At 57.6% G+C, this 23,886-nt stretch overlaps 1 protein-coding gene and 1 long non-coding RNA gene across 14 annotated transcripts; one reads left to right on the forward strand and one right to left on the reverse strand.

Moving 5' to 3' along the window:
* Positions 1-916: 916 nt before the first annotated feature.
* Positions 917-22,591, forward strand: ADAMTS10 (ADAM metallopeptidase with thrombospondin type 1 motif 10). 13 transcript variants are annotated; one of them, XM_047777183.1, is made up of 26 exons: positions 917-1,064; positions 3,244-3,324; positions 4,835-5,021; positions 5,257-5,603; positions 6,058-6,214; positions 8,661-8,878; positions 10,917-11,000; positions 11,105-11,250; positions 11,657-11,700; positions 11,859-11,964; positions 12,051-12,197; positions 12,382-12,523; positions 15,410-15,602; positions 15,840-16,010; positions 16,086-16,149; positions 16,838-16,940; positions 17,220-17,342; positions 17,444-17,567; positions 18,545-18,625; positions 18,711-18,874; positions 18,975-19,101; positions 19,202-19,331; positions 19,680-19,884; positions 20,130-20,306; positions 20,391-20,550; positions 21,814-22,591. In XM_047777183.1, the coding sequence occupies exons 3-26, from the start codon at positions 4,934-4,936 to the stop codon at positions 21,921-21,923; spliced, it is 3,411 nt and encodes a 1,136-aa protein (XP_047633139.1). In that variant the 5' UTR covers positions 917-1,064; positions 3,244-3,324; positions 4,835-4,933; the 3' UTR covers positions 21,924-22,591. The 13 variants fall into 13 exon arrangements, 12 of the variants coding, with proteins under 12 accessions (XP_047633139.1, XP_047633148.1, XP_047633149.1 ...); XM_047777182.1 differs by lacking the exon at positions 917-1,064 and having other exon boundaries at positions 3,105-3,324; XM_047777185.1 differs by lacking the exon at positions 917-1,064 and having other exon boundaries at positions 3,105-3,324; positions 12,382-12,512; positions 15,414-15,602.
* Positions 21,386-23,885, reverse strand: LOC125125785 (uncharacterized). The gene is made up of 2 exons (XR_007134474.1): positions 22,951-23,885; positions 21,386-21,547 (listed from the first exon to the last, which is right to left on the reverse strand). It is a non-coding gene; the product is annotated as an uncharacterized LOC125125785 (long non-coding RNA).
* Position 23,886: the final 1 nt, after the last annotated feature.

Genomic DNA, 23,886 nt, shown 5'->3' on the forward strand with positions numbered 1-23,886 from the left:
CTAGCTCCTCCGGGCCAGGCCTGAAAATGCCTGGAATTGTGAGGTCTAAGGGTCCCCGCCCTACCCTGCCCTGCCCTTCCCAGAACAGCGGCCGGGTGCTCAGAGGCTTGTGGGGCAGCTCACCACAAGGGGTTCTGATTCCATCCTTGCCCTGACTGTCGTTCGCTCCACATCTATTGAGCACTGACCCGGGGGGTGGGGGGGAACCAAAACCCACAGCCCGCGCCCCCCTCTCACGGAGCATTCATTCTCTCCCTGTCTGGCCTCAGTTTCACATAAGAGGACTTCTGTGAAATGGGACCAGCCCGGCCAAGCCCAAGCCCGGGGCTGGTCTAATTTCCAGAGGGGAGCGCTGGGAGGGCGAGGGCGAGTTGAGATTTACTCAGCCTGCCCGGGTCCTGTGCCTGGCACACGGGGGGCGCCCAAGCCATGCTTGTTTAAGCGAGAACTAGCCCTCAATAAATAACAGCTGTTGTCGGCGCGGTGGATGCCGGCGAGGCAGTGGGCCCTCCCCTCCCCCACCTGGTTCCCCCATTCCCCCCACCTCTGGCCCCACTCCTTCCCGTACCCCCTACCCGATTTAGCCGGCCCTCCTCGGCCCCGCCTGGTTCCCTTCAATCTCCCCCCTCCCCCCAACCACCCCCTTCTCTTCTCCCCTTTCCCTTACCCCTACCCAATTCTTCCTCCCTCCCCATCCCCCGACGCTAGCCTTTCTCCCCTCCCCCACCCTTTCACCTCCTCCTCCCCTTTCCTTCATCCCCGCCCCCCCCGTATTTCGCCCCCACGGCGGGGCGCCGGTCCGGGCGGGGCCGCCCCAGCGCCCGGGTCCCTGGCTCGGGTCCAGCCTGCGGCCCAGGCCGAGCGCGGCGGCGGCGGCGGGCGGGGTCTTGGCGGCGCGCGGTTTGGGGGTTTTTTATAACCCTGGCAGGCTGCTCAGGAAGTGCCGTCCCCGCGCCCCCTCCCCCGGCCACGCCGCCGCGCTCGCTCCCTCCCTTCCTGCGCGCGGGCCGGCGAGACGGCGGCGGGGACGGCAGGCGGAGGCCCCGGCGGGCGGCCGGCCGCGGGTAACGGCGCGGGGCGGGGGCGCGGGGGCCGGACTTCGGGGGACTTTGTGTGTCCGCGTCGTCGCACAGGGATGGCCGCGGGCCCTTGGACGTCGGGCGGTGGGGGGTCGTGGCGCTGTGCGATGTCCCCAAGCGTGTGCGACACGCAACGCGCCCCTGAGTTTCTGGGAGCGCCTGTCTGGGTTTGTTTGCTCCGTGTGTGTGCGTGTCGGGGTGCGTGTGGACATCCACGTATGTGTAAGGGCTGTGTGTCTATAAAAATGTGAGGGTCAGTGTGTGTCTGAACTTATATGCTATTATAGAGGGGTGTTGTGTGTCTGCCTGAGTGTGAGTGTAAGCCAGTAATTCACTGTCTCCTGGGTCTAAGTGTTATGATGTGTGTGTATCTCCAAGCATCTGCCGGTTTGTCTCTGTGTGTGTCTTGAGTGTAACGAATGTGTAAATACCTGTGTGTACGTGCATCTGGTAGATCTCAAGTCTTGAAGGACTGAGTGTGTTCCTGGGCTTCTGTGAATGTGGAAAGGAGTGTGTACGTGTCTGTGCACATAGGGCTGAGTGTGTGTGTGTCGCTAGGTTTGTGTGTGTGTCGCTAGGTTGTGTGTGTGTGAATGAGTAAGTGTGTATGCACATAGGTCTGGGTAGAGTGTAGTTGCACGTCTCTGGTGTTTGAATGTGTGTGTATTGAGTGTGTGTGGTGGGGGCTGGAGGCGGGGGGAGGCGGGGGTCCTTTGTGGGCCTGTGATGTCTGGTTGTAGGTCCCAAGCTGCACAGGTGTGGTCACCCTCAAGTGTGTGTGCTCGACATTGCCAGTGGGTGTTTGTGTGTCGCCCTGTGGGAGCGGCGCCACCCACTTCCCCTGAGTTGGTCACCAAGGCCACAGCCTCAGGGAGGCTCCAACCCGAGGCTCAGGGCCTTTAATTAGCCATTGGTAGTGGGGACCCGCCTGGTACCGGCCTCCTCCTGCCGGCTGGGCCTTTGTCTGCTCTCCGGGCAGGGGCTGCCTCCTGCCTGCTTGGCCAGATGTGCAGCGTTCAGGCCGGCCCGGCCTCTGCCTGGGCAGTCTCGGCCTTGGTCTCCACTGGGAGGCTCTGCGGCCTTGTCCCCTCCAGGATCCCCAGGATGGGATGGAGCCTCTGTTTCCAGAGGCTGTTTCCGCCGGCATTTCCTCCCCCAGCCTCCAGCGGGCTGGCACCCTCCCCCATGCTGGCCACCTCCCTCCTGCCTTCTTGGAGGAGGGGCTGGGGGGAATGGCCAGGCCTGGGGACACACACACAGGAACACGCATGCAGCCACACACAGGGTCACATGGGCACACACCACACAAATGTCACATGTACACAGTTCCAGCTATACACAGCCCGGCACATGTAATCACCCCCACAGATCACAGTGGAGACCCCCTGCTGACATTCTGTTGCCCCGCCCCTCAGGCCCAGGATTCCTCTACCCATCCCCAGGCCTCTTCTTCCCCAAGAGCCACCAATCTGTTCTTGGCTGCCCCCAATGCTCCTAGCAGGTCACACCTCCCAGCCACCCCACAGGCTGCACCACTGATCCAGATGCTATCCCCTCCTTGCCCTGGCTGACACTTTGTACCCTCCCCCTCTGAACTCCTCCCATCCCACACTTGGGGGACTCCCCTCCCCCTGCCCCACCCACCTGTGCAGGTCCTTCAGCCCTGTCCTCCACACCCCATTGGAGCTGGAAGCACCAGGGGGTTGTGAAGTTGTTGGGGGGAGGGGCAAGCTGCAGAGGAGGGAGGAGCAGGGGGAGAGGCCAGGCCAGGAGCCACAGAGCCGCTTTGGGAGGAAGCTTCTGCACCAGGCCTGACTGCCTGAGAGAGAAGAGGGACATGACTGGAGGGACAAGGGCTCCAGCCTCATCTGCCATGGGAATGCTGCCACCTGGGCATGGGGGTGGTGGGAAGGGGCTCGAGGGACCCCACATAGGAAGCGCTTTGATCCCAGAGCTAATCAAGGACGGGATAGGGAGGTGGTAGCATATGGCTGCAGGGGGTGGGGGCAGGGCAGGGGAGGGGGGTGGTTACTAGGAAGTGAAGGAGGGTGAAAGGCAAGAAGGAGGTTCACTGAGGCTGGGGAGAAGCGCAGGGTGTCCTTGGCAACCCCTGAACTCCAGACCCAGCTCCACTCTTCTCACCGCCCTTTCCCACCCTGTCCAGGCTCCCAGAAGAAGCACTGAGACCCAGAGAGGCTCACACACAGGGATTCAACACCACGCCACTAACTGAAGCCTCCAAAAGGTAAAAAAAAAAAAAAGGAAAAAATCCAAGGAGTAAACATCTGCCTGGCTGAAAAGAGCAGCATGACCATAGAGTAGGAGTGAGCTCCCCGTCACTGGAGGGGTCCAGTCAGAACCGGGGGGAGGGGGGGCGTGGGTGTCAGCTTCTAAGTCGGCATCTTGGAGGAAACCTGGCTCCAGCCCTCAGGAGCTGAACTGCCCTGTTTGGGGATCGACTCTCAGACTTGGCCAGGCTGCAAAGAAAACAAGACAGTGTGTGATTAAGGGGGAAATTGCACAGAGGAGGAGGGAGGAGGGGGAGGGTTTGGCACAGGGTGGTGGCCCAGAGCAATGTCTGTGGCAGGCTGGCCTGGGGCAGATGCTGGAGAAATGGACCTGCCCAGCCAGCCTGGAGCTTGGAGGAGGAAGCTGAAGTGAGAGGAAGCAGGGCTAAGGGCTGGGCTGGAAATGTAGAGTGAAGGAAAGTTCCTAAGAACAGAGACCACACGGAGTTCCTATTGTGGCGCAGCAGAAATGATCCAACTGGGAACCATGAGGTTGTGGGTTCAATCCCTGGCCTTGCTTAGTGGGTTAAGGATCCGGTGTTGCTGTGAGCTATGGTGTAGGTCGCAGATGTGGCTCAGATCCTGTGTTGCTGTGGCTGTGGTGTAGGCTGGCAGCTGTAGCTCCGATTCGACCCCTAGCCTGGGAACCTCCATGTGCCATAGGTGTGGCCCTAAAAAGCAAAAAAAAAAAAGAAGAGACCACATGTAAAGATTTGCTCCCTATGGCAGAGGATCCGAAGGCAGGGCCAGGTCAGGGAAGAGGTGGGGGGAGCCGAGCACTGATCTCAGGTTTAATATGGGTTGAAAATTCATGCTGACCAACCTTCAAGTGTGTCCCAGGCCAACCTCCCCTTGCTGCCCTCTTGGTCCTGGGTCCATACCAAACGCCTCCCTGCCCCAGGGCCTTTGCCCCTGCTGGTTCCCCCCCATGTTCATTTCTTACCCTTCCCACCTCCACTTCCAAGCCTCCCAGTTATTTCTCATAAAGAACGTGTTCCAATCTGAACTACATGTCTCTTCGTTTACTTACCTGTCATCTGTTATTCCCTGGAGATTGAGCCCCATGGGGTTGGGGGTTGGGGTAGGGAGTGTGTCCATATTATACACAGTTATCACTGGATGAATGCATTCTCAGGGTTATTGCAGAAATGAAATGAGATGATATCAACGTACTCGGCCAGTAGCTGGCACATAGTGGGTGCTCGTGGAGTCAAAGTCTCTCCCTGTTCTAAGAGCATAGGGAGAGTGTGATGGGGTTGGGGCAGGGGGAGCGTCAAGGAGGCTACTGAGTAAAGAAATGCGTGCAGAGTCTTGAGATGGGGGCATCCCCTAGCCACGGGCATCCCTCTGGCTGGGAGTGAAGGGCTGGCTGCAGGTAGGTGCCCTTGTCTGCCTGGTGAGGGATCTTGGCACTGGCTCTGCCCAGCAGCAGAACCAGGCTCCCCTGACCCAGCTCTCCCCTCCCAGGAGCCTGGTGATGCTGCCCAGGCTGTGAACAGAGAAGGCAGCGCTGTGGGGGCTGCCAGCAGCCGGGGCTAGGGAGAGACATGTGGACACGTGGCCTCTATGGCTCCCGCCTGCCAGATCCTCCGCTGGGCCCTCGCCCTGGGGCTGGGCCTCGCGTTCAAGGTCACGCACACCTTCCGGTCTCAAGGTAGGGTGTCTCCAGGGTGGCGGTGGGGATGGAGGAAGGAACTGAGATGGGATCTGTGGAGATGGGGCGGTGGTCATGGTAGAGGAGGCCCTGGGGTCACTGGGGCCAGAATCTCAGAGCAGGTGACCTGGAGTCAGGGTCCACTGAAGCCAGCACCATCTGCCGTGCAGCCAAGCAGTCAGAATACAGGGGGCCTTCCCAGGGCTCACCCCAGGCCCTTGACTCCTACCCACAGATGAGTTCCTGTCCAGTCTGGAGAGCTATGAGATTGCCTTCCCCACCCGGGTGGACCACAACGGGGCACTTCTGGCCTTCTCCCCCCCGCCCCCCCGGAGGCAGCGTCGGGGCACAGGGCCCCAAGCAGAATCCCGTCTCTTCTACAAGGTGGCTGCACCCAGCACCCACTTCCTGCTGAACCTGACCCGCAGCCCCCGCCTCCTGGCGGGACACGTCTCCGTGGAGTACTGGACTCGAGAGGGCCTGGCCTGGCAGAGGGCCGCCCGGTCCCACTGCCTCTACGCCGGCCACCTGCAGGGCCAGGCCGGCAGCTCCCACGTGGCCATCAGCACCTGTGGGGGCCTGGTGAGCGGAGGGCTCTGGGAGGTAGCAGGGAATGCCCACAAGTTTGGGTATTAAGAAAAACACTTATGGAGTTCCTGTCATGGCGCAGCAGAAACAAATCCAGCTAGGAACCATGAGGTTTCAGGTTCGATCCCAGGCTTTGCTCAGTAGGTTAAGGATCCAGCGTTGCCGTGAGCTGTGATGTAGGTCGCAGACGCGGCTCAGTTCTGGCGTGGCTGTGGCTGTGGTGTAGGCCAGCAGCTGTAGCTCCAATTCGACCCCTAACCTGGGAACTTGTATATACTGTGGGTGTGGCTCTAAGAGATTAAAAAAGAAGAAGAAGAAGAAGCTGAAAAAGGAATAGCAACATAAATCCAGTAAAATAGAAGGAATGAAATCATAAAGAGATAGGGTCCCAGGGGTCCTGGGAACCAAAACCTGACCTGAGCTCTCTGTCCCACACCCCAAACCCCAGCATGGCCTGATTGTGGCAGATGAAGAAGAATATTTAATCGAGCCCCTGCAAGGTGGGCCCCAGAGGCACCAGGGCCCAGAGGATAGCGGCCCCCACGTGGTGTACAAGCGTTCCTCCCTGCGTCACCCCCACCTGGACACAGCCTGTGGAGTCAGAGGTACGTCTGTCCCTCTGGGGCTGGGCAAAGGGTCTGCACAGCATCATTGCCTGTAGGCAGAGGTAGACCGCAGCATCTCTCTCTCTATCCAGAAGGTGATCAGGCAGCTCTGGGGGGAGCAGTGCAAACAGTCAGCAGGGCAGGAGGCAGTGGAACAGCCCACCAGTCACCATCATAGTCCGATGACCCATCAGTGAGTGAAAAAGGCAGCTGAACACTAAGTAGGTGCTCAGGCATAAAGCCACCCATCTCCAGGATTACTGTCTGATCAGACAGTTAAGCAGTGGGGTGGTGGTAGCAGATCCCAGGGCAGCTGCACAGTGAAAACCCCAGGAGAGGAGTTCCTGTTGTGTCTCAGCAGGTTAAGAACCCAAATAGTGTCCATGAGGAAGTGGGTTCGATCCCTGGCCTCTCTCAGTGGGTTAAGGATCCAGCATTGCCACACGCTGCGGCATAGGTCGCAGATGCGGCTCAGATCTGGTGTGGCTGTGGCAAAGGCCAGCAGCTGCAGCTGATTCGACCCCTAGCCTGGGAACTTCCATATGCTGCAGATGTGGCCCTAAAAAAAAGAAGGAAAGAAAGCACCAGCAGAGCTGAGCCACTACGCAGAAGATCAGATTGACGACCAGACTTGCAGAAGGACAATAGTAACATCAGACATTTAGGGAAAGGGAAAGTAAGGAAGCTAGACAACAAAAGATGCATCAGGACAGTCATCCATCCCCAAAAATGACTAAATGATTGGAACATTCGATTAGCTGCATAACCTAAGGGTCCAGGAGTAGCACACTGTGACAGACACAGTGGGTTGCACAAACAGAAAAGTGGGAGTTCCCAGTGTGGCACAGTGGGTTAGGAATCTGAGTATAGGAGTTCCCATTGTGGCGCAGCAGAAACAAATCCAACTAGGAACCGTGAAGCTGTGGGTTCAATCCCTGACCTTGATCAGTGGGTTAAGGTTCTGGTGTTGCTGTGAGCTGTGGTGTAGGCCGGCGGCTATAACTCCAATTCAACCCCTAGCCTGGGAATCTCCATATACCGCGGGTGCCACCCTAAAAAGACAAAAAGACAAAAAAAGAAAAGAAAAAAAGAATCTGAGTACAGCAGTTCAGGTCACTGCAAAGATGCAGGTTCTATTCTGGCCCAGCATTGCTGCAACTGCAGCTGCAGCTCAGATTCAGTTTCTGGCCCAAGAATTTCCATAGGCTTACGGGTACGGCATTTAAAAAAAAAAAAAAAGAAAGGTGTTCCCCTTGTGGTGCAGCGGAAACGAATCCGACTAGTAACCATGAGGTTGCATATTTGATCCCTGGCCTCGCTCAGTTAAAGATCTGGTGTTGCCGTGAACTATAGTGTAGGTCGCAGACGCAACTCGGATCCGGCGTTACTGTGGCTGTGGCATAGGCTGGCAGCTGTAGCTCCAATTCGACCCCTAGCTTGGGAACCTCCATATGCTGCAGGTTTGGCCCTACAAAGCAAAAAAAAAAAAAAGGGAGAGTGGATGGTGTCACGGTTGGTCAGTGGGATAGTCGGGGTGGAGTACAGCCAGGCAGCAACATTCTCAGTTAGGTTAGGTGCTTTGTTCTATAGCCCAGTTGGGCAGTCTGGTAAGTAGAAAGTTGCACAGTCAAGGAGTTCCCATTTTGGCTCAGCAGATCAAGAACCTCATAGTGTCTGTGAGGAGGCAAGTTCAATCCCTGACTGCACTTAGTGGGCTAAGGATCTGGCATTGCCGTGAGCTGATGTAGGTCACGGATGCGGCTCAGATCTGGCATCACTATGGCTGTGACTTAGGCCAGCAGCTGCAGCTCTGATTTGACCCCTTGCCTAGGAATTTCCATAGGCCACAGGTGTGGACCTTAAAAAAAAGGAAAAAAAAAAAATAGAAGCGTTCCCTTTGTGACTCAGCGGAAACAAATCTGACTAGCATCCATGAGGATGCAGGTTCTATCCCTGGCCTCCCTCAGTGGGTTAAGGATCTGGCGTTGCCATGAGCTGTGGTGTAGGTCGCAGACTGGGCTCGCATCTGGCATTGCTGTGGCTGTGGCGTAGGCTGACAGCTACAGCTCCGGTTCGGCCCCTAGCCTGGGAATCTCCATGTGCCACGGGTGTGGCCCTAAAAAGACCAAAGACCGAAAAAAAAGGTCGCATAGTCAGAAGGCTGGAGAACCTTAGAAGCACAGTTCCAGCAGTGAGGCAGGCTGCTGTGCCCATCCATTTGGGCAATGAAATGGTTGGAAAATTATACGGTCATGTCGATTGTCATGGGATGCTGGGCAGCTGTTTGACCAGCCAGTCTGTCAGTGGAGTAGTCATATCATGGAACCAGGTATTCATTGTATGACCAGCAGCCAAAGGCTGAGGTGTCTGATGGCCAGATGGATCGTCAGACAGGGAGGTGGACTATAAGAGCAAGCCATGGAATGACCAGAAATTGTCCATCCAGATGAGAAACCGTGGAAAGGGCGGCCATGGTGGCTGCGCACCCTGAAACCACCCCCTGCCCGGCCCCTCGGGAATGAAACAGAGCGAGGCCAGCCAGGTCTGAAGCGCTCAGTCAGCCGGGAGCGCTACGTGGAGACCCTGGTGGTGGCTGACAAGATGATGGTGGCCTACCATGGGCGCCGGGACGTCGAACAGTACGTGCTGGCCATCATGAACATTGTAAGTGCCTCCCCCTCCCCAGGCGTGGAGCCCACCTCCAGAGGTCACGAAAAGGGTGTCACCATCACCTCCTCCCCGCCCCCCCCCCGCCCCTGCCAGTCCCTGACCAGAGGCCAAAGAAACAAAATGAAGAGGAGACTGGGTGAGCGAGAAAGGAGGGCTGATTGAAGCAAGAAAGGAAGAGAATTAGCCCAGCACAGTGGCTAGGAGCTGGACTCAGGAGGTAGCCAGCCTGGCCTGAAATCTCAGCCCCTGCCGCTTTGTTGATCAGTGCCCTTGGGCATATTACTTCACCTCTCTGCCTTGGTTTGCCCATCTATAAAATGAGTCCAATAACAGTACCTACTTCGTAAGGCTCAGGTGGATGCAGTGAATTGGTAAATCACTTAACACAGCACATAGCACACAGTAGGTGCCCTGTAATTATCTGCTCTATAAAAATAGGAGTTCTTGCTGCAACACAGCAGGATTGACTGTGTCTCTGTAGTGCCAGGATGCAGGTTCAATCCCTGGCTGGTACAGTGGGTTAAAGGATCTGGCATTGCCACAGCTGCAGCATAGGTCACAACTGCAACTTGAATCTGAACCCTGGCCCAGGAACTCCATATGCTGCAGGGCAGCCAAAAAAGAAAAAACAAGTGAACAGGAGTTCCTTTCATGACTCAGCGGTTAATGAACCTGACTAGGATCCGTGAGGATGTGGGTTCGATCCCTGGCCTTGCTTGTGGGTTAAGGATCTGGCATTGTCGTGAGCTGTGGTGTAGGTCGTGGCTTGGATCCTGTGTGGCTATGGCTGTGGCGTAGGCTGGCAGCTACAGCTCCAATTTGACCCCTAACCTGGGAACTTCCATATGCCACCGGTGCTGCCCTAAAAAGCAAAAAAAAGGGGGGGGGCAGGTGACTTGTGGGTACTAGTTGAGGTGAGCAGTATACACATGGGCTGTGCATCTGTCTGCATGCAGGGCTCACCCAGTGCCTACCTATAAATCCATACAGGCTGACCTCACTGGCCCACACTCAGAGTCAATGCCCAGTCTACATCTTGATCTAGACTCTGGACCTCTCTAAGCCTCAGTTTCTGTCTCTGTAAAATGGGGTTATACATAGTACCCATCACAAAAAGGTAAAAATCAGTGGGAGGGAAGCCAACTAGAGCACTTGGCACTTAGTAAGGGCTTGATAAGTGATGCTATTGTTTCACTGAGACAAAATGGGAGGAGGGGATGTGTAGCACAGACAGATGGCCCAGTATGTTGACATAACATCATATCTGATACCACTGCCTGCTGCCCAGGCCCTGCCTCCCTCCCTCCCTTGGGCTTCCTAAGTTTCCTCAAACCTGCCAGGGTTTCTGGGGGTTTCCACAGAGGACAGTGATGGCTCAGGGCTGCAAGATCATTACACAGAGCGGCCTCCATCATGCATGCCACTCACCCCAGGGCCCCTTCCCCCTCCCCTCTGACCACTGTCTCCAGAGCTTCCTGGCTCCACAGTCCACTTTCTGGTGGTGATGCTCAAATTGGTACCTTCAGACAGTGTGGAATGAGGCCGGATGTGCATATCCTTCCGGCAACCTCTAGGCAGAGGCAAGCTGAGCGGGGTGGGGGGAGGTGAGTCAAAAAGAAATGCACTGGGAGTTCTCTGGTGGCGCAGCAGGTTAAGGATCCGGCATTGTCACCACAGTGGCCAGGGTTGCTGCTGTGGCACAGGTTCAATCCCTGGCCCGAGAACTTCCACATGCCATGGGCATAGCCCAAAAAAAAAAGAAGCACACTGGCAGGCAGGCTTAGCCAGACTTGAATCCCACTTCTGGTGCCTACCAACTGTGCATCCTAACCTCTCAGAGGATCACTTTCCCCATCTGTAAAATGGGAATGCTAGTGATAGCTGCTCCTATGAGGATCTATGCGGTACGCTTAGCCTGAGGCTCACACACAGGAGGTACTTGATTGAAGCAAGCTGTTGTCATCAACCCCCTTTTTGTTTTCTACTCTGGGCTTCTCTTAAGACTCGGTCTCTCTTGTTTCTTGGAGGTCAGGTTGCCAAACTTTTCCAGGACTCAAGTCTGGGAAACATCGTTAATATCCTGGTAACACGTCTCATCCTGCTTACAGAGGACCAGGTGCGTGAGGAGAGGGGCAGGTGGGCACCTTCCCCTGCATGCTAGAGCTGCCTGCCCTCCCCAGGTGGCCTGGCATCCATGGACCTCACTCTGTCCATCCTCAGCCCACCCTGGAGATCACTCACCATGCCGGAAAGTCCCTGGACAGCTTCTGTAAGTGGCAAAAATCCATCGTGAACCGCAGCGGCCATGGCAATGCCATTCCGGAGAACGGCGTGGCCAACCATGACACAGCGGTGCTCATCACGCGGTGAGGGGTGGGGTCGGCTCCAGGAGGACTTGGGCCGGAGGGGGTGGGGGCAGGGGAACAAGTGGTCCAGAGGACAGTCCAGGTCCAAGCAAGGGTCACTTCTCTTGAGAGATGGGAGCGGCCAGGACTGTTGAGCCCACCCCCTTGAGGAGCCAGAGCCGGGGAGGGACTGCTGGGAGTCTGGGGATGTGGGAGACAGGCGTTGGGCCATTTGGGCACTGACGCATCCTTCACTGGCTCTGTCATTAATTCAGTCATCACTCGTGCGCCTGGCATTGCCAATGCCAGCTGGGGGAAGAGCATGAGACTTCGGGTCAAAGGCTGGTAGGGGCTCCCAGGCAGAACTCAACCCCCAGAGACAGACAGGGTAGCCCAGCCCCCTCACCGCCCCCCTCTCCTTCCACAGCTATGACATCTGCATCTACAAGAACAAACCCTGCGGCACACTAGGTACCCGGGCCCCCTAGGTTTCAGGCACCTCTGAAGGCAGTGGGCTGGGTGACACTGGCCCTGGTTGGGGGTGGGGACCTGGCTGACAGATACAGTGGACAGGGCTGACAGATACAGCCCTGAGCCCCCAGCCCCACCCCCACATGCCTGTTCCCCAGGCCTGGCCCCCGTGGGCGGGATGTGTGAGCGCGAAAGAAGTTGTAGCATCAATGAGGACATCGGCCTGGCCACGGCATTCACCATTGCCCATGAGATCGGACACACGTGAGGCCCGGGACACAGGAGGGGGTGGACGGGAGGAGCCGGGTGGGGTCCTCGACAGCCGGCAGAGCTGCCACTCTTCTCCCCAGGTTTGGCATGAACCATGATGGCGTGGGGAACAGCTGTGGGGCCCGTGGCCAAGACCCAGCGAAGCTCATGGCCGCACACATCACCATGAAGACGAACCCATTTGTGTGGTCCTCCTGCAGCCGTGACTACATCACCAGCTTTCTGGAGTGAGGGCACACCCACCTGTCCCACCCAGAGACTCACACTCAAATTGGGGGAAGTGGGGAGGGGGCCTCTGGGAAGGATCGTGTGCTCACAGGAACACTCCCCAGGACCCCCACCCCGCCAACCTAGCCAGGGCCCCTGAGCCTATAGCCCTCCTGTGTGAGAGCCGCTTTCTTCTCACCACAGCTCCGGCCTGGGGCTCTGCCTGAACAACCGGCCCCCCAGACAGGACTTCGTGTACCCCACCGTGGCCCCTGGCCAGGCCTACGATGCAGATGAACAGTGCCGCTTCCAGCATGGAGTCAAATCGCGTCAGTGTAAATACGGGGTAGAGAGAGCCTTCCTGCTTTCCTTCCTGGGAGGGGAGGGGACCGCCGCCACTCGGGGTAGCGGGTAGGGCGCGGCCACAGGGGATGGGAAACTCCATGTGGGCCCCTGGCACAGACAGTGGGAGTGGGAGAGATGGGAAGGGGAGGGAGCTCCAGTAGACAGTTGGAGGGGTGGGAACAGAGGCGCTTGGGGTTATACAAATGTCGCATACAGTCACAGTGCTCGGGCACAGGAATGAGATCTCCTGGTTCTCCAGACCCCTGTGTTGGGGACTGAGCTGGAATGAGCCTGGGGGAGCACCTTCTACTGCAGCAGGACTAAAGGCCCAAAATCCCTAACTGAGCCATTTTTAACCAAACATCCAGACTTGGTGCAAATGCTTTCCCTGGGGATGAACCATCTTACCCACTTGGCACAAAAACTGGACAGAGCCTTCCAGGGACACCCTGTCTTCATTCCCTATATCCCCCACCGGCCGGTTCACAAGACCTCTTGGCCCCAATCCTTGGCTGGACATGCTGTGAGCCTCCTGACTACTCCCCACTCTTTCTTGAGGTTTAGACTCAGCTCCCAAAGCCCATCCACCCATAGAGACCCAAGGGAGGTGGGGAGCATTCCCAGCTCCTCCCAGAAAGCTGGAGAACCGCTGGTTTCCCTCTTCAGCTCCCAGGGGGCCACTGGCTCTTCTGGGGTCTGCCCCTCCAGGGCCCACCTCCCCCAGTTCCCTAAACACACTCCCCGGCTTCTCACAGCGTCAGCCCTGGGCACCCAGACTCAGTCCCGATCCTCCAGGCCCTCAAGACTCAAAAGATCAGTTTGAAGGGCTTTGTCCAAGCCAAGGCCAGGTTAACTTGAAATGAGGAGCAGGCAGCTGTTAAAATGCCCTCTCTTCACTCCAGTGGAAGACAAGGGGACATACCTTGGATCAGCTTCTATTTAGTGCACTCTCGCCACCCCTACCTCACCCCCCAGCTTGGCTAGTAACTAACTACAGCTCCCCCTAATGAATTCCTAAAGAATTCAGAAGCTACTCTTGAGCATCTGCTGTGTCCCAAGGATCCTAATAATGACAACAGTGGCTGCCATGTCTTGGATGCTCACTCTAGGCCAAGCATGTGATGTGTATCATCTCATTTAAACTGCTGACCATCCATCCTACCATCCCCACATTCGGGGCTGAGGCATAGAAGGGATGCCTTGCCTAAAGTCACAATCAGGGAACATGGCAGAGCTGGGATTTGAATCCAGGTTTTCTCTAAGACTCCAAATTTGGGAAAGGTGGGAAAGGGGAGGAAATGCCAGATTACCAAGCATGGACCAATGCTAGCTCTATGTTGAACTGATTCTTCCTTTTATTTTTCCAAGGAACATCTTCCTAGCCCTCCTGGCAAAAGGGTAGATTATTGACTACATGTAAATCGGTTAATATGTGTAAAGAGCTGAGCCTCGAGCCTGGTCCAGAGATAGTTGTGGTCATTATTACTCAATCACAGGGTGTTTATACAAGTCTTTTCATGTCTACTCTGTCACAAACCTCTTAGCCATATGTAGGCAAGACCCATCTTGTAGATGAGGCCCAGAGAGGGGAAATGCGTTGCAAGTCAGTGGTGGAGTCTCCCAGAGTGGCCAGGACTCATTCATAATATGCCATGGTGCCTCCTTGCAGAGAGGAGGAAGAGCAGGGCTGGAACAGGCAAGAGGTGTCAGAAGTGGGATGGGGTGCTGGGGACGTGGGGCGGGGGGAGGGGGAGCTGTGATATTTTTACAAATGGCCAGAAAGAATATAAGCTAAGTGAAGCCAGAAAACCAGGCTGAGTTTTTAGTTTTTAGATGAGAAATGTCCTCTGAAGGAGCAGGTTTGAGGACAACCTTCCAGACTTCTGGTGTGTGTACAGGTATCTAGAGCTGTTGATTGGTCCAATCCCAAATCTTCAAAGCTTGGATTGGGTTCAAAGAAAAGATTACATGTGATTATAAAACGGGGATAGAAGGAGATCCACTTTTCAGAGGGAAGACCTTGGGAAATGGGGCAGGATTTGGCCACACCTGAACCCACCCACAACCCAGTGGGACTTGTCCAGGGATATTAATTAACCTGGACTTAAATTGCCTCCTTAGCGCAGTAGGCAGTGCGTCAGTCTCATAACCTGGACCTAAAGGGTCAGAGTGACTCTCTAGGACTGGACCAGCCCAAACAGCATTCAGAAAGGAAAAAGGTGGGCTGACTTTTCACTGGAGGAGGTTGAGGGGCTTTTCACACAGACCCAGCCTGGCCTTATCCCCTCTCAACACTCCATAGATTAAAACTTTGGGAGTTTCCTCAGTTCAGGTGGGAGAAACAGAACCACCAGCTGGAAATAAAGTTAGAGATGGGGCCCTTGACCTGAGCCATCATCAAGCCTGATTTTTCCAGAATCACTGTTCTTTGGTGGGCTGTTTTGCCTATTCTAAAAAGGACTCCAGACCCCTTTCTCTTCATTCCTCAGCAGATCACAAATTTCCCTCTAGAAATTTGGGAGGTACCAGAGGCTGAACTGCAGAAGAATTAGATCATAGCCCCTGAAATCAAGGTTCTTGATTAGAATCCTGACTTCCCCTTAGTAGCTGTGTGGCATCTAGCAAGTGACCTTACCTGTCTGAGCCTTAGTTTTGCCACAGCAAAATGGGGATAACAGTGCGAGAGGGAATTTGTAGCCCTCTAGGTGTTTGATAAGTGCTGCTTATAGGAAGAGAAGAGGTCCTAGCCCATGCCCTGAAAAAGGTTGCAAAAAGATCCAGTCCCCAGGCTGGGGACCCCACTGTCAGCCGGCAGTGAGCGGGTCGCCTAGATCCTCTCAAGGAAGGAGGGAGGGGGGCGAGCCTGAGCGGGCGCCTTGGCCCGCAGGAAGTCTGCAGCGAGTTGTGGTGTCTGAGCAAGAGCAACCGGTGCATCACCAACAGCATCCCGGCCGCCGAGGGCACGCTGTGCCAGACGCACACCATCGACAAGGGGGTGAGAGCCGGCCACGGGCCTCCACGCCGCCGCCGCCAGACCCCTTCGACCCCATCGTGGCTCTGGCCACGCCTACTGTCTGCAGGTCCCACCCCTGGCCTGAGGTCACGCCCCTCTGAACCGGGTCTAGCTTTCTTAGCCACGCCCCTATGATACCTGATGGGTTTGGGTCTTCAGACCCCATCTTCATCCTGCCGCTTCCACCCCACCCCGGGTGGGCTCAGACTTCCGGCTAGGCGTCTGGGGAGAGGGTAGGAATGAGTGCCAAGCCTGCGAGAGTCTGCAGAGCCCAACTCACCCTTCCCCACTATCCCGCCCGTAGTGGTGCTACAAGCGGGTCTGCGTCCCTTTCGGGTCGCGGCCCGAGGGCGTGGACGGCGCCTGGGGCCCGTGGACTCCGTGGGGCGACTGCAGCCGGACGTGCGGCGGCGGCGTGTCCTCCTCCAGCCGTCACTGCGACAGCCCCAGGTCAGCCCTCAGGCCCCTCTGCCAGGTGAGCGGGGTGGTCCGCGCCCTCCAACTCCCCCCGCACCATTTCTCTTCTATCCGCCCCCTTCCCCGCTTCCAGGCCGACGATCGGAGGCAAGTACTGCCTGGGCGAGAGACGGCGGCACCGCTCCTGCAACACAGACGTGAGTTCCCCCAGGACCTTAAGCCAGGTGCTCTCGGCTCCTCTTACACGGGGGAAAGAAAGGCACAAATCAGTTTCCAGTGGGCCTCGACCGGCTGGCTACCATCTCAGAAACCTGCAGCGGCCACTCCTTTCCCTGACCTCCCTACGCCTGCTCTTGGCCCCGGCTCCTTCCAACTTGTCAAACTTGCAGTAGATGAATCTTCCATCTAGAATAATTGCTTGCCTCCACCACCCCCTCTAGCTACTGCGCGCCCCTCCCGTTACTGCCTAATTTCCCTCCAAAGCTGAGGCGGAGGTCCCTGTCACCAAACCCGCGGCCGCATTTTCATCCCCTACTTGCACTCTCTTCTGACCCGAAACCACAGGTCTCAGGTCCAGAGGTCCCGCTCCCTCACCCACTAGAAAAGCCTTGCTCCTTTCTGGGCTCGCTCTCTACAGAAAGGTCCCGTGGTCTGAAACCAGAAACCTAGGTGTCACACCCAGCTTGCCCACAAACTCTGATGAGTCACCTGCTCCCATCTCAAATAGACCTGTCCATCCGGCCTCCACCCTGGCCTCAGTGCCTCAAGCATCACTCCTCTAACCCACCCCTGATTACAGCATTAGATATCCAGCCTGGGGTCTCTCCCATAACTGCACCCCTCCCCACAGCTGGCCTCCCTACTTCTCCCCTTCTGTGCCCCCAGGACTGTCCCCCAGGCTCTCAGGACTTCAGGGAAATGCAGTGCTCCGAATTTGACAGCGTTCCTTTCCGTGGAAAATTCTATACCTGGAAGACCTACCGAGGAGGTGAGTGGGGGACTAAGAAGGCCATGGGGCTGTGGGTGGGGGCAGCCACAGGTGGACACAGAGTCAAGGAGTTTGCCCTGAGCCCTTCTGTCACCCAAGGAGCCAGACTGCCTGGATTGAACGCTGGGAGCCCCCACTCCCTCTGCCCAGCCTGCCTGTCCTCGCTAAGTCTGGGGTCTTGGCCCTCTTGGCCTCACCTCCCTCAGAGGGCGAGCAGGAAGTCACGGGATGGCCCAGGCCAGGGTCTAACGGGGCCATGCCCCCCCAGGGGGGGTGAAGGCCTGCTCACTCACGTGCCTAGCAGAAGGCTTCAACTTCTACACGGAGAGGGCGGCGGCCGTGGTGGATGGGACACCCTGCCGCCCAGACACGGTGGACATTTGTGTCAGCGGCGAGTGCAAGGTGAAGGGGACTCCCAGAGAGACCGGGGGTTGGGGGGGGGATCCACGAGAGGGGGATAGAGCAGCTCCCTGACACCCTTCCCCGACCACTGCCCTCCCCAGCACGTGGGCTGCGACCGGGTCCTGGGCTCTGACGTTCGGGAGGACAAGTGCCGAGTGTGTGGGGGTGACGGCAGTGCCTGCGAAACCATCGAGGGGGTCTTCAGCCCAGCCTTGCTTGGGGCCGGTGAGAGACCCCCGCTTCCCTCTCACACTCCTCACTTGGTGGCCGCGGGCAGGGGCGGAGCGGGACCCACGGGACCCACCCCACCAATCCCACCCCCATAGCCAAGATCAGCAGCTCCTCAGACCCAAGGGCCCGGAGGGGTATCGGGGACCCCAAAAGTTCCTGGGAGCGTAGTAATGCCCCCAGGTCAGGGTCAAGGACTGGAAAGAGTCCAAAGGGGGAGGGACATAAATCTCTCCCCTACCCCATCATGAGGGCCTTGTGCTGGGTCTTGAGGGGGCAGAGGGTTCACTCCTCAGGGGGGCTAAGGGACTCTGCTAGAGCAAAACACTTACATGGGGAGGGTATATCTGCAGGGTGCGGTGAACTTGAATGCTTCCCAGGCTTGGCCTGAAGCAAAGAGATGCCAGGGAGCAGAGAGCTTAAGGGACCAAACATGCACTGAGGGCCAAGTATGGATTTCAGGGGACAGAGTGGGGATCCAGGCAGATAAGCCCATCCTCATGGGGGGGTGCGGGTGGGAAGAAATCCAGGGTTCACAGCGACCCAAGGTCATCCAAGTAGTGAATGATGGAGCCTACTGCAAACCTGGCTCTAACCGATAAAACTACCAAGTCACCCTATATGGGTCAGGACCCATGGTGCCCCATTCCCTCTGCCCAGGCCCACCCCTGCTACTTATTGGCAGGTAGGGGTGAGTCAGACCATTTCGATGGTGAGAGGGTAGGAATATTGGGGTTCCAATTTCAACCCAGCCACTTTCTAGCTATAAAGCCTGGGCCAGTTGTTTCATCTCTCTGAGCCTCAATTTTATCATCTGTAAAGTGGGCATGATGACACATCTACTTCACGGTGCCACAGCTGGGGGCATCAGTGCATAGCATGGTAACAGCTGCTGTCATCAGGGGCCAGGAATGTGGGAGGCAGGCAGGTGTGGGGATGAACCAAGTAGGTGACCTCTGAGCTCCACTGTCCAGGGTACGAGGATGTCGTCTGGATCCCCAAAGGCTCCGTCCACATTTTCATCCAGGACCTGAACCTCTCCCTCAGTCACCTGGGTGAGCCACAGGTGGGAGGATGAGGACTGGGGGTCAGCAGGGGTATCAGTGTGGCTGGGGTTCTGACCCCTCTGCTATCCCCCAGCCCTGAAGGGGGACCAGGAGTCTCTGCTGCTGGAGGGGCTGCCTGGGACCCCCCAGCCCCATCGCCTGCCCCTGGCTGGGACCACCTTTCAGCTGCGACAAGGCCCGGATCAGACCCAGAGCCTAGAAGCCCTGGGACCCATAAATGCATCTCTCATCGTCATGGTAATGGCAGGGCTGGGAGCAGGGTGCCAGAGGACATCCTTGTGGGGACTCAAACTTGATTTCTATTTGATTCCTCCCCCCACCCCCACCCCCACCCCAGGTGTTGGCCCAGACTGAGCTGCCCGCCCTCCGATACCGTTTCAACGCACCCATTGCCCGCGACGCGCTGCCTCCCTACTCCTGGCATTACGCGCCCTGGACCAAGTGCTCAGCCCAGTGTGCAGGCGGTGAGGCTGGGGTGGGACGGGGGCCAAGGGGCGGGTACTGGTCACCAGGCTGAACTTCCAGGCGGGGCAGGGCTGAGCGGGCCTCTCCCCCCGCCCCCAGGTAGCCAGGTGCAGGCAGTGGAGTGCCGCAGTCAGCTGGACAGCTCAGCCGTGGCTCCCCACCACTGCAGCGCCCACAGCAAGCTGCCCAAGAGGCAGCGCGCCTGCAACACGGAGCCCTGCCCACCCGAGTGAGTGCCTGCCGGGGTGCAGGGTCCAGGTGACAAGCACTCCTGGAATCAGAGGAGTGAGTGCTCCCTAAGGTGAGGTCAGGGTTCTCCCAGAATCAGAGTCAGAACAATGGTGCTTGCTCCCTAGTCAAGTCCAGGTAACCATCTGCCCTTGGGGTGACGCACCTTCTTGTTCCCAGTGTGGGTACAGAGCAATGATATTCTAAGTGCGGGGAGCAGGAGCAACAGGCATCCCAGTGCCAACTTCCATAATGATGCTGGTTGTTGGGGCGGAGGAGGATCTGCTAGTGCCCCAAGATCAGGGTGCCCTGCCCTGGACACTGTCTCAGGCCGCCCCTCCCCCCACAGCTGGGTGGTAGGGAACTGGTCGCGCTGCAGCCGCAGCTGTGATGCAGGCGTGCGCAGCCGCTCTGTCGTGTGCCAGCGCCGTGTGTCGGCCGCCGAGGAAAAGGCGCTGGACGACAGCGCGTGCCCACAGCCGCGCCCGCCGGTGCTGGAGGCCTGCCACGGCCCCGCCTGCCCTCCGGAGTGGGCCGCCCTCGACTGGTCGGAGGTCAGCCGCCCCTCCCCACCCAAGCGCCACCCCACTCCCTGTGCAGAGCAGGGAGGGAGCCCAGGTTGCCCTTCTTGGGTGCCACAGAGGCGCCTCCCCACTCCCGCTGGCCCTAGTGGGCCACCCTTGACTGGTCCAGAGTTGGCTGTACCCTCCTCGCCTCCCACTGGACCAACATCCTCCCACTTCCTGTTCGAGCGGGCGGGGGTTGCCCACTGAGCATGAAACGCCCCCTCCAACTGCAGTGCACCCCCAGCTGCGGGCCGGGCCTTCGCCACCGCGTGGTCCTTTGTAAAAGCGCAGACCAGCGCGCCACACTGCCTCCCGCGCACTGTGCGCCCGCAGCCAAGCCGCCCGCCACCATGCGCTGCAACCTGCGCCGCTGCCCGCCCGCCCGCTGGGTGACTGGCGAGTGGGGTGAGGTAGGTGGGTGTGCCCTGCGGGGTCGGAACCAGGGCAGGGGCGGCGGAGGTGCAGGGAGGCAGCTCACTGGCAACTCTCTGCAGTGCTCCGCACAGTGTGGCTTCGGGCAGCAACAGCGCCCCGTGCGCTGCTCTAGCCACACGGGACAGCCGTCACGTGAGTGCGCCGAGGCGCTGCGGCCACCCGCCACGCAGCAGTGCGAGGCCAAGTGCGAAAGCACGCCCGCCGGGGACGGCCTGGAAGGTATGTGGGGAGCAAGGCCAAGGGGCACGGGAAGGGCGCAGACCAGAGGAAGCCGTAAGAGAGCGTGGGGTGGTGAGGGTGTCCTAACCATCGGCCAGAAAGCATCTCCAGCCACCGAAATGCCTTTCTCTGTCTCCTCCAGACCATCTTTCAACATACCCTGCCTGCATTAGGTGCCACTGTGTGCCAAGCATTGTAGGCACCTTGATTTTTCTGGAGGCCCAAACTCAGGTCAACTCCTCCAACTGCCTTTGTGACCTTTGCCCTGTTCATCTCCATCTATAACGTTATTTGCCTAATATGATTTCTTTAAGTCAGTTTCTCAGCCTCAGGCACTATTGATGTCTTGGGCCAGATGATTCTTTGTCATGGGGGCTGCCCTGTGCATTGTAGGGTGTTTAGCAGCACCCCTGACCTCTACCTGCTAGATGCCAGTAGTACCCCGCCTCCCAGTGGGGAAAACTGAAAATGTCTCCAGACATTGCCATTTTTCTGAGAGGCAAAATCACATCCCCTTGAGAACCACTGCTTTAAATATTCCCCCCCCCTTTTTTTTTTGGCTGCACCCACAGCATGTGGAAGTTCCCAGGGCAGGGTTCACACCTGCACCCAGCAGCCACCCAAGCAGCTGCAGTGATAATGACAGATCCTTAACCCATTGCACCACAAGGGAACCCCCCTTTTTTTTCTACCTAAGAAAATTTATTTTTCATAAAGAGCAATTGATGACTTACTCCAGGCACTGGAACCAAACAGCCTGGATTCATCTTCTATCTCTGTGCCTTCCTTTTCTCATCTGTCTCTTGAGCGAGATTCAGGAGATGGAATAAAAGAATCCATGTGACACCCTTTATTAGCACCAGGCCCTATCATACATCACTAACTTGCTAAGGAGGAACCATCATCCATTGTCATTAGCATACTGTCAATTACCCTGAACACAAAATATGCAAATACCCTGAGAAGAGTGAGGGTCCTGGAGTTCAAGGTCCTCAATCTGTAAGGAAGAGAAATGAGCAGGGATTACAGCCCCAAACCGATAATTAGAAAAGGAACACTTTTCTCATGATTTAATATGGTGTCCAAGCCCCAGACCTGTACTCTCAAAAAATCCTCAAAACAATCCAATGGCATAGTTACTATTATCAGCCCCCTTTGAGAGGCACAGAGGAATTGTAAACGCTGTGCAGCCAGCGGTCGCGCTACTGCAGGAAGTGGTGCCGAGACCTGATTTCCCCCTACCCTTCTCCCGTCCCCCTCCAGAGTGCAAGGATGTGAACAAGGTCGCCTACTGCCCCCTGGTGCTGAAATTTCAGTTCTGCAGCCGAGCCTACTTCCGCCAGATGTGCTGCAAAACCTGCCAGGGCCGCTAGGGGGCGTGCGGCCTTCGGAGCTACGGCTGGGGTGGGGGTGGGGAGACCAGGCCTGCAACTGGCCAGCCTGAAGGAGCCTGAGGGGGCGGGAGCTAGGAGTGAAGAGTGAGTTGGAGCCGGAAGTTATTTATTGGGAACCCCTGAAGGGCCCCTGGCTGTGGGAATGGAGAGGGGCTGGCCATGCCCAGGGCCCCTCCTCTGCCCCTCTCCTTATTCACGAGATTCCCTCCTGGGTGGGTTTGAAGTAGAAACAACTGTTCGCCTTAGCGCACATTCCACCCACTCTTGGGGAGCCCCCAACACAACCCTCGCCTTTGATCGGAATGTGTACTGTGAAGAGTGGGGGTGGGGAGGGGGATCAGCCGGTGCCCTGCCCCCCCCCCCAGCACTGTCCTAATCCTCCACTCTGAGCTGGGGGGGGTAGTCTATGTCCGCTATGGGGGAGGGGATTAGCACCATCTCCCTGACACCCTTCCCCAACCAGACTAGCTACAGGGGAGAGGCAGAGCTGGGAAGATCCACCCCATGCCCTGCCCTGCCTGCCCCAGGGGGACCCCGTCATCCAGAACACCCAGGCCACCCCCATCATGGTGCTACAGGCCCTGCCCTGGGGCCCACACACCCCTCGCCAGGAAGCCCTACATCAATAAAGTTCTTTCTTGTGTAGATTTCCATGTGTGCGTGTGGGTGGGTGTCCATGCATCTGGGTCACATTAAGCTGTCCCCCATCCCCAGCTTAGAAGCATCCCCAGCAGCCCAAAGGGGGCTTTTACCAACACACACTAGAGCCCAGTGATTTTAGGTCAAAAGTGCAGCTTCTCACAAAGGCTCTCAAAAGCAACACAATCTGGCGTCTACAATCCCAGCCACCACCCTGCCCGTCACTCGGGAAGCTCCAGCCCACACTGGCCTCCTGGAAGTTCCTCAATCTCCCTACCATCTTCCCATCTCTGGGCCTTTGCTAGAACCCTTTCCTCCACCAGGTGTACCCTCCCCTTTCCTCTTCACCTGGTTAATTCCAACTCACCGTGCAGTCTCAGCACCAATATCGCTTTCTTCGAGAAGCCTCCCCTGACGCCCCCAGCAAGATGGGGGTCCTTCCGACTAGTCCCTGAAGGTATTGCTGAGGTTTGCAGTCCCCCACCCAAGTCGGTTGAGCAAACTTGCCCAGGAGATCCAGGCAGAAACGGGCTCCTCCCCAGACGTGGCCACTAGGGGGCGCCATGGTGTGCCAACCTCCAGGCGGGATGCTGGGTGCCGCCGGGATCTCTGTCCTCCGTCCGCAGGGATCCCTGCCAGGGTCAGCTTCTGCCCCCCCACCTCCTCGCCGTGTGGCACCGGGAGATGACAACCTCTCGGAACTGCCATTTCCTCAAACGTGAAGAGTCCAGGACACAGCCTACTGGTCTCCCAAAGATCAGGTGGGCCAGCACCTAATGGATCCCATGTGTGCCACAAGGGCCCTCCACAGCTGTTTTACGATAAGAAGATGGCGAGATCCCGGAAGCGGCAGAGCTGGGGGTCATTAATCCCAAATGTGAGCCCCTCGCTCTTGGTACCCTCCACTCCCGCTGCCCTTCCCCGGACAAAAACACACATGGCTCCCCAAGGTCCCTTAGGGAGGAAGGACCTGCCAAAAAGATTCTGGAAGTGAGAGTTTGCGATGCCCAGAGCAGACGCACGTCTGAAGTGGTTTCGAAGAGACCTGAGTAGCCCAGGAGAGTGCAGTCAGTCCTGCAGACCTGCGTGCTGTTTGCTGTACCTGTATCCCGGAGGAGTCTGAGAAGCGGCTTTCTGGGGTCTGGTAGCGGGTGCCATCCATCCTTAATCTCTCTCTTCAGGCTCAGAGTTCCAAACCACCAGCTCCCTCGGCCCTGTTTGGGTTCTCTCCCCGCCCCCGGGCCCAGCTTCCCTCCCCTGTAGCCGCGGGCCCCTCCCGCCAAAGGAAGTAAGAAGGGGGCTG

This window comes from Phacochoerus africanus, chromosome 4, assembly GCF_016906955.1.
Source record: "Phacochoerus africanus isolate WHEZ1 chromosome 4, ROS_Pafr_v1, whole genome shotgun sequence".
NCBI classification, from domain to species: domain Eukaryota; kingdom Metazoa; phylum Chordata; class Mammalia; order Artiodactyla; family Suidae; genus Phacochoerus; species Phacochoerus africanus.

What these genes read in the sequence shown, in the direction of transcription:
- ADAMTS10 (XM_047777183.1), top strand. Translation starts at nt 4,934, where the DNA reads ATGGCTCCCGCCTGCCAGATCCTCCGCTGGGCCCTCGCCCTGGGGCTG. An exon ending in TACATCACCAGCTTTCTGGA is followed by an intron (nt 12,198 to 12,381) that starts GTGAGGGCACAC and finishes TTCTCACCACAG; the next exon opens with CTCCGGCCTGGGGCTCTGCC. An exon ending in CGCCGGGGACGGCCTGGAAG is followed by an intron (nt 20,551 to 21,813) that starts GTATGTGGGGAG and finishes GTCCCCCTCCAG; the next exon opens with AGTGCAAGGATGTGAACAAG.